Source organism: Symsagittifera roscoffensis, chromosome 7 (genome assembly GCF_963678635.1).
Source record: "Symsagittifera roscoffensis chromosome 7, txSymRosc1.1, whole genome shotgun sequence".
Classification (NCBI taxonomy): Eukaryota; Metazoa; Xenacoelomorpha; order Acoela; family Convolutidae; genus Symsagittifera; species Symsagittifera roscoffensis.
Window position 1 is genome coordinate 55,730,714 of NC_087068.1, and position 23,983 is coordinate 55,754,696.

The 23,983-nt window shown below is 42.6% G+C and overlaps 2 protein-coding genes across 4 annotated transcripts in view; one reads left to right on the forward strand and one right to left on the reverse strand.

The window, feature by feature from the left end:
- The window catches only part of LOC134851621 (GTP-binding protein 4-like), a 501,193-nt gene that overhangs the window by 275,266 nt on the left and 201,944 nt on the right, over window positions 1–23,983 (forward strand). The gene's annotated exons all lie outside the window — the stretch shown is intronic.
- Window positions 1–23,983, reverse strand: part of LOC134851171 (uncharacterized) — a 124,022-nt gene that overhangs the window by 13,157 nt on the left and 86,882 nt on the right. The window contains exons 2-4 of one of the 2 annotated variants that reach the window (XM_063867138.1): window positions 9,340–9,415; window positions 7,621–9,058; window positions 6,595–6,849 (exon numbers count right to left, since the gene is read on the reverse strand). In XM_063867138.1, the coding sequence (XP_063723208.1) occupies window positions 6,811–6,849; window positions 7,621–9,058; window positions 9,340–9,383 (1,521 nt within the window). In that variant the 5' untranslated portion in view covers window positions 9,384–9,415 and the 3' untranslated portion in view covers window positions 6,595–6,810. Of the gene's footprint in view, window positions 1–6,594; window positions 6,850–7,620; window positions 9,059–9,339; window positions 9,416–23,983 lie in introns of those variants that run through there. The other variant, XM_063867137.1, reaches the window with a different exon arrangement.

Here is a 23,983-nt window from a genome sequence, read left to right on the forward strand (position 1 = left end):
CCACAGACACGGAATTTTTTGCAAAAGGTTATGAAAAATGTAAGATTCTATCAGAATTCTTGGAAACAAAGATTATTAATTTGGATGACTACGCTTGCCCTAAAGTTCAGTTTTTGATATTCAAAGATGAAGAATATGATTGGAGGTGTAGCAACTACCCATTTCGTCATGCAAAAACTCTTCACTGTGCAGAAAGAAAAGTATTTGCATACGGAACATGGGCTCGATGTTTTTTTAACAAATTGTAAATTATATTATTCTTAAGGTACTACCATTTTCAAATTTTAATTAAATTTCATTGTCAACTTTTTCTTTTTAGAGTTAAGATGGTCGATCAATGTGACAAGCCCGTAAATTTAGGAAATTTTGTTTTTGATAAAGAAAATCATGAACGAAAATCATGAAAATTGTTTGGACGTACATGTAATAGATCACTTTTAGTTTTTTTGTGCCAGTTTTTTGTTATAGTTTTTATGCTAGTATGTGCAATCGTTCGAGTTATGTTATCCACAACATGTGAAGAAACAACAGTTTGGGTAGCTATTTTATCAAGTACCATCGGTTATATTCTACCTTCTCCAAAGCTATGAATAAAATAATATCTACCAAAGAACGAATTTTTATTTCCCTAGTTGGACCAAGTGGATCTGGAAAATCGCATCTTATTTTTGATTGGTTGAAAATTGGTACTTTTCAACCAGCATTCGACAAAATTTATTATTTTAATCAACATTATCAACCTCTTTATAGTCAAATGCAAAGAAAAAACCTTAAATTTATCCAAGGAGTAGATTTTGACTTGATTGAAAATCTCCCCAATAATGGAACTAAGTATTTGCTCATATTTGATGATTCTTGTGAAGAAGTTTCAAACTCCAAACAATTTGCAAAAATTGCTACTGCGGGGAGACACAGGGGTCTGATTACAATATACATCAAACACAATTTATTTCATCAAAGCAAATTTGGACGAGATGTAGAGTTACAAAATACACACATAGTCTTGTTCAAGTCGCTGAGGGATGTTTTACAAATCAATACATTAAGTCAACAACTAGGTCTAGCATCTCAATTGAAAGAGTGGTGTCAAGATGCAACATACGTTCCTTATGGTCATTTACTTATTGATTTAACCCCAAAAACAGTTGATTCACTTAGGTATTCCACTAATAGTGGCTCAGTTCCAACAAAATTTTACTTACCAGCTGGAATAGAGACAAAGTTTTTAGACGATGAGTACACAATACGTCTCTATTCTCCCAATATTTCAAAAATTTTCCCTAAGGCTTCGAAAACAATTCATTCTCAATTGCCCAAAAGATTTCATTCAGTTTCTGAGCGAGTGTTTAGTAAACCTATTAAGAGGAGAGCTTCGAGACCTTCGGAAAGAAGACGTAGTAAAATATTGAAAAGAAATTTCAGAACTAACACAAAAAAGAACTCCTCTACACAAAAGAAGAATTATTTTAAGCTCAACTAAAGGGTTACAATTGATATCTATCATCACCCCTTTTGTCATTAAACGATTGACATAGTATGGAACAGTTTGTTTTAATTCCGTACTCAGTTTATCAATCACAAAGTACACTTCCAAGAAAACAAAAATTGGAACAAAAGCAAGGAAAAGAGGAGATTGTACCAAAAAATTTTGATTCTGTTTACAGTGCTGTAAATGCGAGGTTGAAATCAGCCAGTCAGACAATATTATATTGGATAATCGAGATACAAAAGAATCTATTGTAGATTTTGTGTGTGCACTAAAGCGAAAAAATACCGATTTTCCAGATATTTACCTTACTATTTTGGAAGCAACACATTCCTCCTAAACATGTTATTAACAAGAATGCCAAAGCAAAAGATAGAGGAACTTGGATCCCTTTCAAAATCTGAAAAGGTAAGACTAAACAGATTGTATTCTAGGAGCTTCGTACGGTTCTATTCAAAACTTGAGTAAAGCGAGTGGTTTATCAAAAAAGAAAGTAGAAAAGTTTTTACAAACCAAGACATCGTATACAAAATTTGGTCCACCAATCAGGTCTTTCCGAAGACTTCAAGCGTTTTCAAAATATATCAATGAAATCTGGTGTATGGACTTGGCTTTTGTAGACAAGTTAGCTAGTCAAAACAATGGAATCAAGTATTTATTAGTTGCTGTAGATATTTTTTCGAGATTTGTCAGAGTTCTAACAATGAAAACAAAGTATGCCAAAGACACTTTACAAGCTTTTAGAAAAATGATTTCTCGAAAAAACACTCCTGAAAAACTTTGGGTTTATAAAGGAACAGATTATGGGGGAACTTTTAAAAAGTTTTGCAAGGAGAAAGACATTGAAGTTTACTCAACAATGAGTGAAACAAAAGCTGCATTTGCAGAGAGAGCAATTCAATCTTTAAAACATATAAAATATCGTTACATTGAAGATCATGGTGAAAAATTTGTGCCCAAATTGCAGCAATTTGTTTCTACATTGAACTGCCGCAAAAATCGATCAATTGGAAAATTTCCCAGAGATGTGAAAAACAGTGATTTTTTATCAATATTGTATAACAAATCATTCAAGAAATATACTAAACCAAAATTCAAAATTGGTGATAGAGTTAGAATTTCAAAAAATGATATTCCGTTCCGAAAAGGATACAAGCCACAGTTTACAGATGAAATTTTTGAAATTTCGGCAATATCTACAAAAAAACCTCCAACATACATCATCAAAGATCTCGAAAAAGAAGAAATTCTGGGAAAATTTTATGAAAAAGAGCTGAGAAAATGTTCAGATTAGTGGTAAGTCATTTTTTAAATTGAGTTTCTATCGATCAGTTGTCATGGATTCTTTTACTAATGCTTCTTTTCTAATGCTTCTTTTAATTGTTATCCGAATAACAGTCTTAGTTCCTTTACAAATTTTCTACCGGAACAAAGACATCTAAAAGGAGAATGGGAGGTTGCTATTTCAGAAATATCGTACCCTTCTTTGTACCAAAACGTTACAGAGGGAAAGTTTACTTTCGTAGATGGACGAGAAAGTCCTGAGGAAAAAAGAAAGATTCAACCGATGCATGTTGAACCTGGATTGTATCCAAGTATTGTTGATATAGTTGTAGCCATGAATGACAAAGTTGGAAAACGTATAGGCGCACAAAAATATGAATATAACGGAATTTATGTATCAGTAGATAAGATTACACAAAAAGTTGCCATTCATTTACCTGAGGATCAATCAGTGTTTATAATTCAAAGTGCTGATTTGAGTCACATTTTTGGTTGTGATTTAGAACAAAATCAGACAGGTGTTATAATGAAAGGAAAAGGACCACATTATCCTCAGTATTCTTACGACATTATAAGAATACATTCCTTAATGATTTATAGTGATATTATAGAATATAATATAGTAGGCGATACAAAAACTCCATTACTGCGTTGTATTCCTGTCATTTCCAAAGTAAAAAATGGAGACATAATATCTACAAGACAGTACATGAACTATCAATCCTTCACAAATCTACAATTTAAAAAATTATTAAAAAACTCTTTCCACAGCATAAAAATAGAACTAAGGGATACTACAGGTGAAAAAATTCCTTTTGTGTCAGTAGGAATTACACGAGTTGTCCTCTTGTATCGCAAGATTTCGGATAATCATTTTTGATTTAAACTTCATACGAAATGGTTGCTCAAAGTTCAGCTAATTTTCCTATTTTTCGTGGACATGCAAGGCAGCGTGGAAGAGGTTTTGGTGCTCTTGCACAAACTCTTGGGAGAACTGCAATTCCCTTCATTAAAAAATATAAAGTCCCAGCTGCAAAAAGAATCGGAGCAGATTTATTTGAAATTGCCGCTCCAGAGATTGGAGAAGTTGTCAGTGGACGAAAAAAACTCAAAACGTTTGCAAAAGATGGAACAAAAACTGTTCGAAAACAGCTGGGGGTGGAAAAAAGAAATCCAAGCGTAGAACAAGAAGTACCATTTCCCAAAAGAGTAGTTCAAAAATCAGTCGCTCTCGCAAAGACATTTTTGACAAGATAAAACGAGTGTAAATCAAAGTAGTCATTTTCGGTACGGAGCGTTTACAAATTCTTCTTTGGAAATTTTGATAAAGTCCCAGTTTTGGAAACAATTATGTCATCTTACACACACGAAGTATTCCCCAGTACTTCTCTGGATGAAAGCAGTATTGAGTTTGAATTTGAAACGGATCGTAATCTCTACTTGGATTTGCGTGATACCCATCTTAGCTTAAAGCTTCAACTATTCAAAGGAAGATTGTTTGATGCTTTCAAAAAAGAAAAAGCAGAACATAAAGCAAAATCGGAGGAAGATTCAGATGAGGAACCACAAACTTACTTAACTTATGTAAATAATCTACTACATTCTCTATTCTCCAACTGTGAAGTTTATTTTAACAATACAATGGTTTACAATGCCAATGGGTTATATCCTTATAAGGCACAGATATCGAACGAATTCAACTCGTCAGCAGTGAGTAATAAAGGAATTCTTGCTTGTCATGGATACAGTTTTGAAGAAAATCCTGATGCATTTGATATGTATCCATTCACTGATAGAGCAAATTCCTTGGGAACAGGGATTATTTTTTCACTCTATGGAAGGCTCGCCATTGATTTGTTTACTTGCGAAAAACTGTTGCTACCAAATACCAAAGTTCGAATTAAACTTATTCGAGCTAGACCTAATTTTTACATGTTATCTGATAATCCAAATGTCAGTCTGAAAATAGTTGATTGTTCACTGTTTACAAGAAGAATTTTAGTAGCTGAACTTAATCATCAATATTTGCAATGGAATCTGGAAAGGGAACCTGCTCATTACAATTACATGGAAACTATAGCAAGAACCTTTATCATTCCATCTCGTCAAAACCAGTTTATTCAGGAAAATGTTTTCAATAATGCCCCAATCAGAAGGATAGCTGTTGCAATGAATACAAATTCGGCTGTTGCGGGATCTTTTTATAAAAATCCTTTCAATTATCAACAATTTCATTTGAGAGAGCTTAGAATTATTCGGGGTGGAAGAGCAATTATTTCATTAGATACAACTTCTCCTTGTCGACCCTATGTTACAACAATGAAAGCAATGCAGTTTAACGAAGATTTTCCAGCTCTTCCTATGGAAGATTTTCAAAATCACTATATTCTAGTTTTCGACTTGACTTCACTACAGGATGCCGCTGAACACTTGCATTATCCAGAACTTAGTGGAAAAAGCTTGAGATTAGAAATGTTTTTCCAATTTCCCTTGGAGCAAGTAACGGAAGTGATAGTCTTGGGAGAAAGGCTATCAAATATTCAAATTGACAAATTCGGAACAGTCGCTAAAAATGTTTAATTTTTTTGAATTTTCAGGTTTCTATAAAAATATTGTAACTTTTTTGGGACTTTTCTTTGTTATTATCTCTGTACTATCTATATTGTTTTTCTTCAGACCTAAAGCTCCAGAAAAAATAGAGAAGGAATGCTGTTTAGTTGAAAACCCGAGGCACTTCTTCAACCTAGACTGTAAAACAGTATTCAATAAACTTTGCCCACTATATAAGGCTTGTGTATGGGACTTTGTTGATTCAATTCCTAAATGTGTGTAAGTCAATATTCTTCCTCTTTTTTTAACCTAAAGTACACTATCAAACTATCGATTTCATTTTTAGCTGTAAATCAGCCTACAATTGCAAAGATGGATAACATTTCAATTTTGCAAATTATTGAAAGAATTCCAGAGCTCAGGTTCAAGTACATGGGATCATACCCTTCTGATACAGTACCTCAACTAACAAAAAACTCTTTTGCAATTATTAACTCAGCCCCAAGCAATGATAGAGGAGAACACTGGATTATGATTGCTCGAATGAATAAAAGCTACTACTTTGCAGATTCTTTGGGAAGAAAGAGATCAACTTACCCCTTTTTGACGAAAAAGTTTCGACGAATGGTTCCTCGAAAGCTACAAAAGACTAATAATTTGTGTGGTTTTTACGCAATTTATTCAGCATTTCTCCTTTTTAAACTCTTCCAGAAGAACTTGAATAAAGTTCATGATGTGTATGTTTTGAATTTTATCAGTAATTTTATGTAAAAGTGAATTTTTTATTTGTAAGTGTAAATTTTTGCAGTAATTTTACTATACAATGTAGTGAATTGTTTGATTATTTATGTAATTTAACTTTTTAAATTCCTTAGATTTTTTACGAAAAGCATCTTAGCAACTAACCCTTTGATGAAATACGGAGAATGATGATGGAATATGGATGTTGTAGTCCCCCAATTGAAAGATTTAACGATAGAGTAGATGAATTTACGAAAATTGTACGTAGATAAATTTACGAAAAATGACCAATTTCTAGTAAATTGTATATTTTTCTTAAAAGTTTACTCTGAGAAAGATGGAAACATTATTACGCAAAATTATCAGATACAAAAAAAATATGATACTATGTTTTTCTCAGAGTAAACTTTTACCGTGGCAGAGCAATTGATAAATTTGAATGATAAGTTTTTGGAAAATTTGGAAATTTCAAAGACTTTTTTAAAGATTAAAGACCAAGTGATAAAAGAGATTTGAAATGAATCGTAGCAAGAAATATGACAGAATAAATAAACCAGTTGAGGTAAAAATAAGTGAGATAATTATGTGAAAAAAGATAAAATAAGTCATAAAATTAACAAGTGTAATGAACCTGTCATCCGTTCTCCAGATAACGTGCGGAAAAAAGATTAGGTAGGATATAAAAGTAATCAACCGTGAGGAGCTGTCAAGATTCCCCTGATATCCCGTGGAGCGGAATAACTAACCTGTCAAAGATAATCCCCTCTTGACAATTTTCCCCAGATAACCTGAGGGAAAATAAATAACATGAAATAAGAATTTAAGATTCTTTCGAGAAAAAAAATATTCCGTGATATATTAGTTTATGATCCCATACACTAAATCGAAACTTAATTTTCGTCGAAACTTACCATCTGAAACCTACCATCCAAAAAAAAAGTTTCAACTTTTAATAAAAAATTGTTTTTTCAAGATAAAAATGTATTTGCAAGTAAAACTTAAAAAAAATTTTAAAAATTTTTCTGAAACTTACCATACCGAACTTTTGTAAGACATGATAGTCCTTACATATCACAAATCGTAGAAGTTAGCTAAGAAACGCAAGTATCGGCAAAATCGAGCTCAAAAAATTCGGGCGCCAAAAATGTTTCTGAAACTTACCATCTGAAACCTCGTATCTTAATACATTGGGAAACCTATTCCCTATCCTAATACATTGGAAAATCTATAACCTATCTTAATACATAGCCTGCGGACCGGATACTCTACAGCCTATGTTAATACATGGGGGTCCGCACCCAACGCCCCCCCCCCCCCCCCCTCCCACTCTCCCTCACTCATATACTACTCGGGAGTTCTTCAAAAAAATGTTTAGTCTACCAAATTTTGGGTTTCGGTGCTGAGGGGAAAAAGCGTCCTAAATCTGTCCCTTATTATAACCAAAAAATTGTTTGTTCATTTTTTGTTCTTCTGTCCATCTTCTGAATTATGAAAATTTTAAATTGCCATTTAGCTTTTATATATTATCCCCAGAAAGTAATCAAAAAGGTTGGAATCACCTTCACACGGATTAACTCGCGGCAGTCTTCGTCCTTGTCATCGGATCTAATCTCGTTCACCCAATAGCTCGTTTCCAATATCCGTTTTATACAATTCACTTTCAACCTCTCTTCCAATTCACTTTCCAGCTCTCCTACCGAAAACTCCTTAGAGAAGTCATAGTACGAGTCCTCGGTGGAGCTGCATTGATCCCAGCATTCGCTCAGAACCTGGAGGCCCTCCGGTAGATAATGCTTGGCTTCGAGAAGTAAACTTGCCCGCCAATCAAGAGGAGCCTCGCGCAGTGCAGTGATTTTACAAAAACCGATTTGTTCGAACGCTTCGATCAAATTTTGGCCTGAATTGTGCGGCGAATCATGAGCGGAGTTTTCGGTTTTGAGACTTGCCAGCCTACAATAAGCATCATACAATATTCGCAGAGCATCGCTTGTTTGCTTGCTTGTTTTGTCACCCAATTTCAGCAATTTCTTCGTCTTAAAATACGTCATTTTCAAATCTTTTTTGTCAACTTTGTCCAGAACACTTTGTCCAATTGCTTCAGCACTGAGGATAGCCGAAATAAGCTCCTCTTTTTTTGCACTGTCTGGTTGTGGATCTTTGGCTAATACGACACGCATACTCGACCAAGTATCGCCTGTACGTGAGAAGCTTACAAACATGTCTTGCTTGGCATACAACTCTGAAACGTCTTCGAACCCCAACTTCTCAAATTGCTTTATTATATACTCCTGTTGGAAATACTCAGGATTCAAACTAGGAACGAAACCCTGACTCAAGCCATGTTCTTTTTCGAGGTAAAATTTGTTTGCAACCAGCTTTTTTTTCACAAGGTTTTCATCTGTTTGATTTTTGTTGATCCTCCAGAAAACTGATTTTCCTAGCCTGATTCGGAAACTCAGTTTAGGATTTGCAGATTGATTTAAGTTACTCAACGCGTTGTTAAAAAACGATTCAAGTTTTTCCTCTGAGAAATCAAAATAGTTATCTTGCACCCTGATATCATTAAATGTGGTTTGCTGAGGCTCTTGAGAATTGTGATCCCTTCGAACAAACTTAGAAACAGTAAAGATGTCTCGCTCCTCTTCGCTTTCGTTTTGTTGCTTTCCAATCACTACGGGTTCCGTTGATTCTCGTTGGAACTTCCTTAGCTTAATAGCATCGAACGTTGGAGTGGCACAATCGAACGCAGTTAGACTGTCTTGTGCCCTGAAGTCTGCTAATTTCTTCTCCACTTCTGTGCAAACTTGATCGCAAGCAGATTTGTTAACTCCTATCACGTGAATCTCAAAATAGTTGGGGACCGCTGAAGTATCAACACGAACCTTCCGCACACCATCTATTTCCAGCAGACGTTTTATTCCATTGCCCTTTTTCTCGATGATGAAGCCGATCAAACTTTCCCCCGCATAGTTAAATCGGTAGCACATTTTGACCATCCTTAAAAAGGACCATGAGTTCAGTTGAAATATAATCTGGTACAATAATTGTGAGGTAATTGTCATTTATTATAAAAAACTGGGAATATGATAAATGTACCATGTTTCGACCCTCACCTATCTCGCCCTTTTCATTTTCTTGGCATATTTTGCCCCTCGCACATTTCTTAAGGGGGTTTGGTGTATGAGATACAAAGGGCAAAAACGCTATGGAAAACATGTGGGAAAACCGAATACCAAAATGGATTCAAAGGGTGTCAATGAGGACTGAGAAATACGTACCCTGCATTTTCGAGGGGGAGGCGTGTTCTTTGGGTGCAATGCATGGTCTTTTCCAAGGCAATAATTTCCCGACAAACTAAACAAAACAAAGACCGATTTTGACTTGCAAACCACACAAACTTGAAACTTGCCATTTAATTAATTAATGTTAATTGCAAGATTGAAGTTATTATCGCTCCAAAGGTAAAAAGTCACAGAAATACCAGAGTCGAGGTGATCACTTTTCACTTTGTTTTTTCGACTTTCAATGTCGAGCACATGTCAGCAGAGGGTCGAATACATACCTCGAGCACGGTCGAAACATACCTCCAGCACTGTCGAGCACTGTCGAAACATACATCGAGCACGGTCGAAACATACCTCCAGCACGGTCGAGCTCTGTTAATACATGCCTCGATCATGGTCAAAACATACATCCAACACGGTCGAGCACTGTTAGAAAATACCTCGAGCACAGTCGAAACATAACTTCAGCACGGTCGAGCACTGTAAATACATACCTCGAGCACGGTCGAAACATACCTTCAGCAACGGTCGATCTTTGTTAATACATAACTCGAGCAAGGTCGAAACATACCTTCTGCACGGTCGATCACTGTTGTTACATATCTCGAGCACGGTCGAAACATACCTACAGCATGGTCGGGCACTGTTAACACATACCTCGAGCACGGTCGAAACATACCTCCAGCACGGTCGACCGATGTTAATACATAAGTCAAGCACGTTTGAAACATACCGCCAGCACGGTCGAGCACTGTTAATACATACCTCGAATACGGTCAAAACTTACCTCCAGTACGGTCAAGCACTGTTAAAACATACCTCGAGCACGGTTAAAACATACCTCCAGCACGGTCGAGCACTGTTAATACATACCTCGAGCACGGTTAAAACATACCTCCAGCACTGTCGAGCACTGTTAATACATAACTCGAGCACGGTCAAAACATATCTCCAGCATGGTCGAGCACTGTTAGTACATACCTCGAGCAGGGTCGAAACTTACCTCCAGCATGGTCGAGCACTGTCATTGTATAAATCGAGCACGTTCGAAACGTACCTCCAGCACGATCAAGCACTGTTAATACATACCTCGAGCACGGTCGAAAAATACCTTCAGCAACGGTCGTTCTTTGTTAATACAAAACTCGAGCAAGGTCGAAACATACCTCGAGCACAGTCGAAACACACCGACAGCATGGTCGAGCATTGTTAATACATACATCGAGCACGGTGGAAACATACCTCCAGCACGGTTGAGCACTGTTAATACATAATTCGAGCACGTTCGAATTTTACCTCCGGCACGGCTAAGCACTGTTAAAACATACCTCGAGCACGGTCGAATCATACCTCCAGCACGGTCGAGCGATGTTACTACATAAGTCAAGCACGTTTGTAACATACCGCCAGCACGGTCGAGCAACTGTTAATACATACCTCGATCACGGTCAAAACTTACCTCCAGTACGGTCGAGCACTGTTAAAATATACCTCGAGCACGGTTAAAACATACCTCCAGCACGGTCGAGCACTGTTAATGCATACATCGAGCACGTTTGAAAGATATTTCCAGCTTGGTCGAGCACTGTTATTACATAACTCGAGCACGTTCGAAACATACCTCCTGCACAGTCGAGCACTGTTAAAACATACCTCGAGCACGGTCGAAACATAGCTCCAACACGGTTGAGCACTGTTAATAAATATCTTGAGCACGGTCGAAACATATCTCCAGCACTGTTGAGCACAGTTAATGCATAACTCGAGCACGGTCAAAACATATCTCCAGCATGGTCAAGCACTGTTAATACATACCTCGAGCACGGTCGAAACATACCTCCAGCACGGTCGAGCACTGTTAATACATACCTCGAGCACGGTCGAAACATACCTCCAGCACGGTCGAGCACTGTCGGAACATACCTCGAGCACGGTCAAAACAAACCGACGGCATGGTCGAGCATTGTTAATACATACACCGAGCACGGTGGAAACATACCTCCAGCACGGTTGAGCACTGTTAATACATAATTCGAGCACGTTCGAAACTTACCTCGGGCACGGCTAAGCACTGTTAAAACATAACTCGAGCACGGTCGAAACATACCTCCAGCACGTTCGAGCACTGTTAATACATACATCGGGCACGGTCGAAACATACCTAGCACGGTCGAGCACTGTTAGAAAATATCTCGAGAACGGTCGAAACATAACTCCAGCACGGTCGAGCACTGTTAATTCATAACTCCAGCACGTTTGAAACATAACGACAGCCCGGTCGAGCGCTGTTAATACATACCCCGAGCTTGGTCAAAACATACTTCCAGCACGGTCGAGAACTGCTAATGCATAACCCGAGTGCGTTCGAAACATACCTCCAGCACGGTTGAGCACTGTTAATACATAACTCGAGCTTGGTCAAAACATACCTCCAGCAACGTCGAGCACTGCTAATGTATACATTGAGCACGGTCGAAACTTACCTCCAGCACGGTCGAACACTGTTAATGCATAACCCGAGCGCGTTCGGAATATACCTCCAGCACGGTCGAGCACTGTTAATTCTTAACTCCAGCACGTTTGAAACATACCGCCAGCACGGTCGAGCACTGTTAACACATATCTCGAGCTTGGTCAAAACATACCTCCAGCACGGTCGAGCACTGCTAATGCATACATTGAACACAGTCGAAACTTACCTCCAGCACGGTCGAGCACTGTTGAAACATAACTCGAGCACTTTCGAAACATACCTCCAACACAGTCGAGCACTGTTAGAAAATACCTCGATCACGGTCAAAACTTACCTCCAGCAAGGTCTAGCACTGTTAAAACATAGCTCAAGCTTCGTCAAAACATACCTGCAGCAGGGTCGAGCACTGCTAATGCATACATAGAGCGCGGTCGAAACTTACCTCCAGCACGGTCGAACACTGTTAATGCATAACCCGAGCGCGTTCGGAACATACCTCCAGCACGGTCGAGCACTGTTAATTCTTAACTCCAGCACGTTTGAAACATACCGCCAGCACGGTCGAGCTTTGTTAATACATATCTCGAGCTTGGTCAAAACATACCTCCAGCACGGTCGAGCACTGTTAAAACATAACTCGAGCACGTTCAAAACATACCTCCAACACAGTCGAGCACTGTTAGAAAATACCTCGATCACGGTCAAAACTTACCTCCAGCAAGGTCGAGCACTGTTAAAACATAGCTCAAGCTTGGTCAAAACATACCTGCAGCAGGGTCGAGCACTGCTAATGCATAACCCGAGCGAGTTCGAAACATACCTCCAGCACAGTCGAGCACTGTTAATACATACCTCGAGCACGGTCGAAACATAGCTCCAGCACGGTCGATCACTGTGAATACATACCTTGAGCACAGTCGAAAAATATCCCCAGCATGGTCGAGCACTGTTAATACATACCTCGAGCACGGTCGAAACATACATCTAACACGGTCGAGCACTGTTAATACATAACCCGAGCGAGTTCGAAACATACCTCCAGCACAGTCGAGCACTGTTAATACATACCTCGAGCACGGTCGAAACTTACCTCCAGCACGGTCGAGCACTGTTAATGCATAACCCGAGCGAGTTCGAAACATACCTCCAGCACAGTCGAGCACTGTTAATACATACCTCGAGCACGGTCGAAACATAGCTCCAGCACGGTCGATCACTGTGAATACATACCTTGAGCACAGTCGAAAAATATCCCCAGCATGGTCGAGCACTGTTAATACATACCTCGAGCACGGTCGAAACATACATCTAACACGGTCGAGCACTGTTAATACATACCTCGAGTACTGTCGAAACATACCTCCAGCACGGTCGAGCACTGTTAATGCATATCTCAAGCACAGTCGAAACATACATCGATCACGGTCGAGCACTGTTATTACATACCTCGAGCACGGTCGAAACATACCTTCAGCACGGTCGAGCAATGTTAATACATACCTCGAGCACGGTCGAAACATACCTTCAGCAACGGTCGTTCTTTGTTAATACATAACTCGAGCAAGGTCGAAACATACCTTTTGCACGGTCTAGCACTGTTGATACATATCTCGAGCACGGTCGAAACATACCTACAACACGGTCGAGCACTGTTAATACATACCTCGAGCACGGTCGAAACAAACTCCAGCACGATCGAACACTGTTAATACATACCTCGAGCACGGTCGAAACTTACCTGCAGCACGGTCGAGCACTGCTAATACATAAGTCAAGCACAGTCGAAACATACCTCGATCACGGTCGAGCACTGTTAATACATACCTCGAGCGCGGTCGAAAAATAACTTCAGCAACGGTCGTTCTTTGTTAATACAAAACTTGAACAAGGTCGAAACATACCTTTTGCACGGTCGAGCGTGGTTGGTACATATCTCGAGCTCGGTCGAAACATACCTACAGCACGGTCGAGCACTGCTAATACATACCTCGAGCCTGGTCGAAAAATACCTCCAGCATGATCGAGCACTGTTAATACATACCTCGAGCACGGTCGAAACATACCTCCAGCACGGTCGGGCACTGTTAAAACAAACCTCGAGCCCGGTCGAACCCTACCTCCAGCACGGTCAAGCACTGTTAAAACATGCCTCGAGCACGGTCGAAACTTACCTCCAGCACGGTCGAGCACTGCTAATACATAAGTCAAGCACAGTCGAAACATACCTCGATCACGGTCGAGCACTGTTAATACATACCTCGAGCACGGTCGAAACACACCTTCAGCACGGTAGAGCACTGTAAATACATACCTCGAGCACGGTCGAAAAATACCTTCAGCAACTGTCGTTCTTTGTTAATACAAAACTCGAGCAAGGTCGAAACATACCTTTTGCACGGTCGAGCACTGTTAATACATACCTCGAGCACGGTCGAAACATACCTTCAGCAACGGTCGAGCACTGATAATACATACCTCGAGCACGGTCGAAACATACCTCCAGCATGATCGAGCACTGTTAATACATACCTCAAGCACGGTCGAAACTTACCTCCAGCACGGTCGAGCACTGCTGATACATAAGTCAAGCACAGTCGAAACATACCTCGATCACGGTCGAGCACTGTTAATACATACCTCGAGCACGGTCGAAACACACCTTCAGCACGGTAGAGCACTGTAAAAACATACCTCGAGCACGGTCGAAAAATACCTTCAGCAACTGTCGTTCTTTGTTAATACAAAACTCGAGCAAGGTCGAAACATACCTTTTGCACGGTCGAGCACTGTTAATACATACCTCGAGCACGGTCGAAACATACCTTCAGCAACGGTCGAGCACTGATAATACATACCTCGAGCACGGTCGAAACATACCTCCAGCATGATCGAGCACTGTTAATACATACCTCAAGCACGGTCGAAACTTACCTCCAGCACGGTCGAGCACTGGTAAAACAAACCTCGAGCCCGGTCAAACCCTACCTCCAGCACGGTCGAGCTTTGTTAAAACATACCTCGAGCACGGTCGAAACTTACCTCCAGCACGGTCGAGCACTGCTAATACATAAGTCAAGCACAGTCGAAACATACCTCGATCACCGCCGAGCACTGCTAATACATAAGTCAAGCACAGTCGAAACATACCTCGATCACGGTCGAACACTGTTAATACATACCTCGAGCACGGTCGAAACATACCTCCAGCATGATCGAGCACTGTTGACATATACCTCGAGCACGGTCGAAACATACCTCCAGCACGGTCGGGCACTGTTAAAACAAACCTCGAGCCCGGTCGAACCCTACCTCCAGCACGGTCAAGCACTGTTAAAACATACCTCGAGCACGGTCGAAACTTACCTCCAGCACGGTCGAGCACTGCTAATACATAAGTCAAGCACAGTCGAAACATACCTCGATCACAGTCGAGCACTGTTAATACATACCTCGATCACGGTCGAAACACACCTTCAGCACGGTCGAGCACTGTAAATACATACCTCGAGCACGGTCGAAAAATACCTTCAGCAACTGTCGTTCTTTGTTAACACAAAACTCGAGCAAGGTCGAAACATACCTTTTGCACGGTCGAGCACTGTTAATACATACCTCGAGCACGGTCGAAACATACCTTCAGCAACGGTCGAGCACTGATAATACATACCTCGAGCACGGTCGAAACATACCTCCAGCATGATCGAGCACTGTTAATACATACCTCGAGCACGGTCGAAACTTACCTCCAGCACGGTTGAGCACTGTTAAAACAAACCTCGAGCCCGGTCAAACCCTACCTCCAGCACGGTCGAGCACTGTTAAAACATACCTCGAGCACGGTCGAAACTTAACTCCAGCACGGTCGAGCACTGCTAATACATAAGTCAAGTACAGTCGAAACATACCTCGATCACGGTCGAGCACTGTTAATACATACCTCGAGCACGGTCGAAACACACCTTCATTACGGTCAAACACTGTAAATACATACCTCGAGCACGGTCGAAAAATACCTTCAGCAACTGTCGTTCTTTGTTAATACAAAACTCGAGCAAGGTCGAAACATACCTTTTGCACGGTCGAGCACTGTTAATACATACCTCGAGCACGGTCGAAACATACCTTCAGCAACGATCGAGCGCTGATAATACATACCTCGAGCACGGTCGAAACATACCTCCAGCATGATCGAGCACTGCTATTACATAAGTCAAGCACAGTCGAAACATACCTCCAGCACGGTCGGGCACTGTTGAAACAAACCTCGAGCCCGGTCGAACCCTACCTCCAGCACGGTCAAGCACTGTTAAAACATACCACGAGCACGGTCCAAACTTACCTCCAGCACGGTCGAGCACTGCTAATACATAAGTCAAGCACAGTCGAAACATACCTCGATCACGGTCGAGCACTGTTAATACATACCTCGAGCACGGTCGAAACACACATTCAGCACGGTCGAGCACTGTAAATACATACCTCGAGCACGGTCGAAAAATACCTTCAGCAACTGTCGTTCTTTGTTAATACAAAACTCGAGCAAGGTCGAAACATACCTTTTGCACGGTTGAGCACTGTTAATACATACCTCGAGCACGGTCGAAACATACCTTCAGCAACGGTCGAGCACTGATAATACATACCTCGAGCACGGTCGAAACATACCTCCAGCATGATCGAGCACTGTTAATACATACCTCGAGCACGGTCGAAACTTACCTCCAGCACGGTCGAGCACTGTTAAAACAAACCTCGAGCCCGGTCAAACCCTACCTCCAGCACGGTCGAGCACTGTTAAAACATACCTTGAGCACGGTCGAAACTTAACTCCAGCACGGTCGAGCACTGCTAATACATAAGTCAAGCACAGTCAAAACATACCTCGATCACGGTCGAGCACTGTTAATACATATCTCGAGCACGGTCGAAACACGCCTTCAGCACGGTCGAGCACTGTAAATACATACCTCGAGCACGGTCGAAAAATACCTTCAGCAACGGTCGTTCTTTGTTAATACAAAACTCGAGCAAGGTCGAAACATACTTTTGCACGGTCGAGCGTGGTTGGTACATATCTCGAGCACGGTCGAAACATACCTACAGCACGGTCGAGCACTGTTAATACATACCTCGAGCACGGTCGAAACATACCTCCAGCATGATTGAGCACTGTTAATACATACCTCGAGCACGTTCGAAACATACCTCCAGCACGGTCGAGCACTGTTATTACAGACCTCGAGCACGGTCGAAACATGCCTCCAGCATGGTTGAGCACTGTTAATACACAGCTCGAGCATGGTCTAAAACTACCAACAGCACGGTCGAGCCTTTTTAATACACACCTCGAGCACGGTCGAAACATATCCCCAGCACGGTCGAGCACTGTTGATGCACACCACGAGCACGGTTGAAACAGACCTCCAGCATGGTCTAGCACTTTTAATACATACCTGGAGCACGGTCAAAACATACATCTAACACGGTCGAGCACTGTTGATACATACCTCGAGCACTTTCGATACATACCTTCACCAACGGCCAATCTTTGTTAATACATAACTCGAGCAAGGTCGAATTATAACTTTTGCACGGTCGAGCTTTGTTGATTCATATCTCGAGCACGGTCAAAACATACCTACAGCACGGTCGAGCACTCTTAGTACATTTCTCAAGCACGGTTGAAACATACCTCAAGCACGGTTGAGCACAGTTAATACATACCTCGAGCACGGTCGAAACATATCTCAAGCATGTTCGAGCACTTTTAATACACAACTCAAGCACGTCCGAAACATACCTCCAGCACGGTCGAGTACTGTTAAAACATACCTCGAGCACGGTCGAAACATACCTCCAGCACGGTCGAGCACTGTTAATACATATATCGAGCATGGTCGAAACATACCTCCAGTACGGTCGAGCATTGTTAATACAAACCTCGAGCACGGTCGAAACATACCTCCAGCACCGTCGAGCACTGTTAATACACACATCGAGCGCCTTCGAAACATACATCCAGCACGGTCGAGCACTGTTAATACATAAATCGAGCACGGTCGAAACATACCTCCAGCACGGTCGGGCACTGTTGATGCACACCACGAGCACGGTTGAAACATACCTCGAGCACGGTTGAAACATACCTCCACTTTTAATACATATCAGGAGCACGGTCGAAACATACATCTAACACGGTCGAGCACTGTTGATACAAACCTCGAGCACTTTCGAGACATACATTCACCAACGGCCGATCTTTGTTAATACATAACTCGAGCAAGGTCGAATTCAACCTTTTGCACGGTCGAGCTTTGTTGATTCATATCTCGAGCACGGTCAAAACATACCTACAGCACGGTCGAGCACTCTTAGTACATACCTCAAGCACGGTTGAAACATACCTCCAGCACGGTTGAGCACAGTTAATACATACCTCGAGCACGGTCGAAACTTACCTCCAGCACGGTCGAGCACTGTTAAAACAAACCTCGAGCCCGGTCAAACCCTACCTACAGCACGGTCGAGCACTGTTAAAACATACCTTGAGCACGGTCGAAACTTAACTCCAGCACGGTCGAGCACTGCTAATACATAAGTCAAGCACAGTCGAAACATACCTCGATCACGGTCGAGCACTGTTAATACATATCTCGAGCACGGTCGAAACACGCCTTCAGCACGGTCGAGCACTGTAAATACATACCTCGAGCACGGTCGAAAAATACCTTCAGCAACGGTCGTTCTTTGTTAATACAAAACTCGAGCAAGGTCGAAACATACTTTTGCACGGTCGAGCGTGGTTGGTACATATCTCGAGCACGGTCGAAACATACCTACAGCACGGTCGAGCACTGTTAATACATACCTCGAGCACGGTCGAAACATACCTCCAGCATGATTGAGCACTGTTAATACATACCTCGAGCACGTTCGAAACATACCTCCAGCACGGTCGAGCACTGTTAATACAGACCTCGAGCACGGTCGAAACATGCCTCCAGCACGGTTGAGCACTGTTATTACACAGCTCGAGCATGGTCTAAAACTACCAACAGCACGGTCGAGCCTTTTTAATACACACCTCGAGCACGGTCGAAACATATCCCCAGCACGGTCGAGCACTGTTGATGCACACCACGAGCACGGTTGAAACAGACCTCCAGCATGGTCTAGCACTTTTAATACATACCTGGAGCACGGTCAAAACATACATCTAACACGGTCGAGCACTGTTGATACATACCTCGAGCACTTTCGATACATACCTTCACCAACGGCCAATCTTTGTTAATACATAACTCGAGCAAGGTCGAATTATAACTTTTGCACGGTCGAGCTTTGTTGATTCATATCTCGAGCACGGTCAAAACATACCTACAGCACGGTCGAGCACTCTTAGTACATTTCTCAAGCACGGTTGAAACATACCTCAAGCACGGTTGAGCACAGTTAATACATACCTCGAGCACGGTCGAAACATATCTCAAGCATGGTCGAGCACTTTTAATACACAACTCAAGCACGTCCGAAACATACCTCCAGCACGGTCGAGTACTGTTAAAACATACCTCGAGCACGGTCGAAACATACTTCCAGCACGGTCGAGCACTGTTAATACATATATCGAGCATGGTCGAAACATACCTCCAGTACGGTCGAGCACTGTTAATACAAACCTCGAGCACGGTCGAAACATACCTCCAGCACGGTCGAGCACTGTTAATACACACATCGAGCGCCTTCGAAACATACATCCAGCACGGTCGAGCACTGTTAATACATAAATCGAGCACGGTCGAAACATACCTCCAGCACGGTCGAGCACTGTTGATGCACACCACGAGCACGGTTGAAACATACCTCCAGCATGGTCGAGCACTTTTAATACATACCAGGAGCACGGTCGAAACATACATCTAACACGGTCGAGCACTGTTGATACAAACCTCGAGCACTTTCGAGACATACCTTCACCAACGGCCGATCTTTGTTAATACATAACTCAAGCAAGGTCGAATTCAACCTTTTGCACGGTCGAGCTTTGTTGATTCATATCTTGAGCACGGTCAAAACATACCTACAGCACGGTCGAGCACTCTTAGTACATACCTCAAGCACGGTTGAAACATACCTCCAGCACGGTTGAGCACAGTTAATACATACCTCGAGCACGGTCGAAACATATCTCAAGCATGGTCGAGCACTTTTAATACACAACTCAAGCACGTCCGAAACATACCTCCAGCGCGGTCGAGTACTGTTAAAACATACCTCGAGCACGGTCGAAACATACCTCCAGCACGGTCGAGCACTGTTAATACATATATCGAGCACGGTCGAAACATACCTCCAGTACGGTCGAGCACTGTTAATACATACCTCGAGCACGGTCGAAACATACCTCCAGCATGGTCGAGCAATGTTAATACAAACATCGAGCGCGGTCGAAACATACATCCAGCATGGTCGAGCACTGTTAATACATAAATCGAGCACGGTCGAAACATACCTCCAGCATGGTTGCGCACTAATAATACATACCTCGAGCACGGTCGAAACATACATCCTGCACGACCGAGCACTAACGATGCATACCTCGAGCATGGTCGAAACATACCTCGAGCACGGTCGAGCACTGTTAAAACATACCTCGGGCACGGTCGAAATATACCTCCAGCATTATCGAGAGCTGTTAATACATTCCTCGAGCACGATCGAAACATACCTTCAGCAACGGTCGTTCTTTGTTAATACATAACTCGAGCAAGGTCGAAACATACCTTTTGCACGGTCGAGCACTGTTGATTTATATCTCGAGCACGGTCAAAACAAAACTACAGCACGGTCGAGCACTGTTAATACATACCTCGAACACGCTCGAAACATACCTCTAGCACGGTCGAGCACTGTTAATACATACCTCGAGGACGGTCGAAAAATACCTTCAGCAACGGTCGTTCTTTGTTAATACAAAACTCGAGCAAGGTCGAAACATACCTTTTGCACGGTCGAGCACTGATGATTTATATCTCGAGCACGGTCAAAACAAAACTACAGCACGGTCGAGCACTGTTAATACATACCTCGAACACGCTCGAAACATACCTCCAGCACGGTCGAGCACTGTTAATACATACCGCGAGCATGGTCGAAACTTACCTCCAGCACGGTCGAGCGCTGTTAATACATAACTCGAGCACGTTCGAAACATACCTCCAGCATGGTCGAGGACTGTTAATACATACCTCGAGCACGGTCAAAACATACCTCCAGCACGGTCTAGCACTGTTAATACATAATTCGAGCACATACCGCGAGCATGATCGAAACATATCTCCAGCACAGTCAAGCACTGTTGATGCACACCCCGAGAACTGTTGAAACTTACTTCCAGCATGGTCAAGCACTGCTAATACATACGATCTTTTCAATACACGATCTTTTCAATACATACCGCGAGCACGATCGAAACATATCTCCAGCACAGTCAAGCACTGTTGATGCACACCCCGAGAACTGTTGAAACCTACTTCCAGCATGGTCAAGCACTGCTAATACATACCTCGAGCAAGGTCGAAACATACATCCAACACGGTCGAGCACTGTTAACACATACTTCGAGCACGGCCGAAACATACCTTCAGCAACGGTCGATCTTTTCTAATACACAACTAGAGCAAGGTCGAAACATACCTACAGCACGGTCGAGCACCGTTAATACATACCTCGAGCACGGTCGAAACATACCTCCAGCACGGTTGAGCACAGTTAATAGTTCCTCGAGCACGGTCGAAACATATCTCAAGCACGGTCGAGCACTGTTAGTACATACCTCAAGCATGGTCGAAACTTACCTCCAGCGCGGTCGAGCAATGTTATAACATAACTCGAGCACGTTCGAAACTGACCTTCAGCACTGTCGAGCACTGTTAAGACATGCCTCGAGCACGGTCGAAACATACCTCCAGCACGGTTGCGCACTGTTAATACATACCTCGAGCACGGTCGAAACATACATCCTGCACGATCGAGCACTGTCGATGCATACCTCGAGCACGGTCGAAACATACCTCGAGCACGGTCGAGCACTGTTGATACATACCTCGGACACGGTCGAAACATACCTTCAGCAACGGTCGTTCTTTGTTAATACATAACTCGAGCAATGTCGAAACATACCTTTTGCACGGTCGAGCACTGTTGATTTATATCTCGAGCACGGTCGAAACAAACCTACAGCACGGTCGAGCACTGTTAATAAATAGGTCGAGCGCGGTCGAAACATACCTCCAGCACGGTTGAGCACAGTTAATACATACCTCGAGCACGGTCGAAATATATCTCCAGCATGGTCAAGCACTGTTAGTACATACCTCCAGCACGTTCGAGCGCTGTTATTACATAACTCGAGCACGTTCGAAACTTACCTCCAGCATGGTCGAGCACTGTTAATACATACCTCGAGCACGGTCGAAACATACCTCCAGCACGGTCGAGCACTGTTTATACACAACTCGAGCACGGTCGAAAAATACCTCCAGCACGGTCGAGCCTTTTCAATACATACCGCGAGCACGATCGGAACATATCTCCAGCACAGTCGAGCACTGTTGATGCACACCCCGATCACTGTTGAAACCCACCTCCAGCATGGTCAAGCACTGTTAATACATACCTCGAGCAAGGTCGAAACATACATCCAACACGGTCGAGCACTGTTATTACATACTTCGAGTACGGCCGAAACATACCTTCAGCAACGGTCGATCTTTCCTAATACATAATTAGAGCAACGTCGAAACATACCTTTTGCAGGGTCGAGCACTGTTATTACATAACTCGAGCATGTTCGAAACATACCTTCAGCACGGTCGAGCATTGTTAATACATACCTCGAGCACGGTTGCGCACTGTTAGTACATACCTCGATCACGGTCGAAACATGCTTCCTGCACGATCGAGCACTGTCGATGCATACCTCGAGCACGGTCGAAACATACCTCGAGCACGGTCGAGCACTAATAAAACATACCTCGGGCACGGTCGAAACATACCTCCAGCATTGTAGAGCACTATTAATACATTCCTCGAGCACGATCGAAACATACCTTCAGCAACGGTCGTTCTTTGTTAATGCATAACCCGAGCAAGGTCGAAACATACCTTTTGCATGGTCGAGCACTGTTGATTTATATCTCGAGCACGGTCGAAACAAACCTACAGCACGGTCGAGCACTGTTAATACATACCTCGAACACGCTCGAAACAAACCTCCAGCACGATCGAGCACTGTTAATACATACGTCGAGCGCGGTGGAAACATACCTCCAGCACGGTTGAGCACAGTTAATACATACCTCGAGCACGGTCGAAATAGATCTCCAGCATGGTCGGGCACTGTTAGTACATAACTCGAGCGCGGTTGAAACTTACCTCCAGCACGGTCGTGCGCTGTTAATACATAACTCGAGCACGTTCGAAACATACCTCCAGCATGATCGAGCACTGTTAATACATAACTCGAGCACGCTCGAAACATACCTCCAGCACGGTCGAGCCTTTTCAATACATACCGCGAGCACGATCGGAACATATCTCCAGCACAGTCGAGCACTGTTGATGCACACCCCGAGCACTGTTGAATTCTATCTCCAGCATGGTCAAGCACTGTTAATACATACCTCGAGCAAGGTCGAAACATACATCCAACACGGTCAAGCACTGTTAATACATACCTCGAGCACGGTCGAAACATACCTCCAGCATGGTCGAGCACTGTTAGTACATACCTCGAGCACGGTCGAAACTTACCTCCAGCGCGGTCGATCACTGTTATTACATAACTCGAGCACCTTCGAAACATACTTTCAGCACGGTCGAGCACTGTTAATACATACCTCGAAAACGGTCGAAACACACCTACAGCACGGTCGAGCACCGTTAATACATACCTCGAGCACGGTCGAATCATACCTCCAGCACGGTTGAGCACAGTTAATAATGCCTCGAGCGGGGTCGAAACATATCTCAAGCATGGTCGAGCACTGTTAGTACATACCTCGAGCACGGTCAAAACTTAACTCCAGCGCGGTCGATCACTGTTATTACCTCCAACTCGAGCACCTTCGAAACATACTTTCAGCACGGTCGAGCACTGTTAAT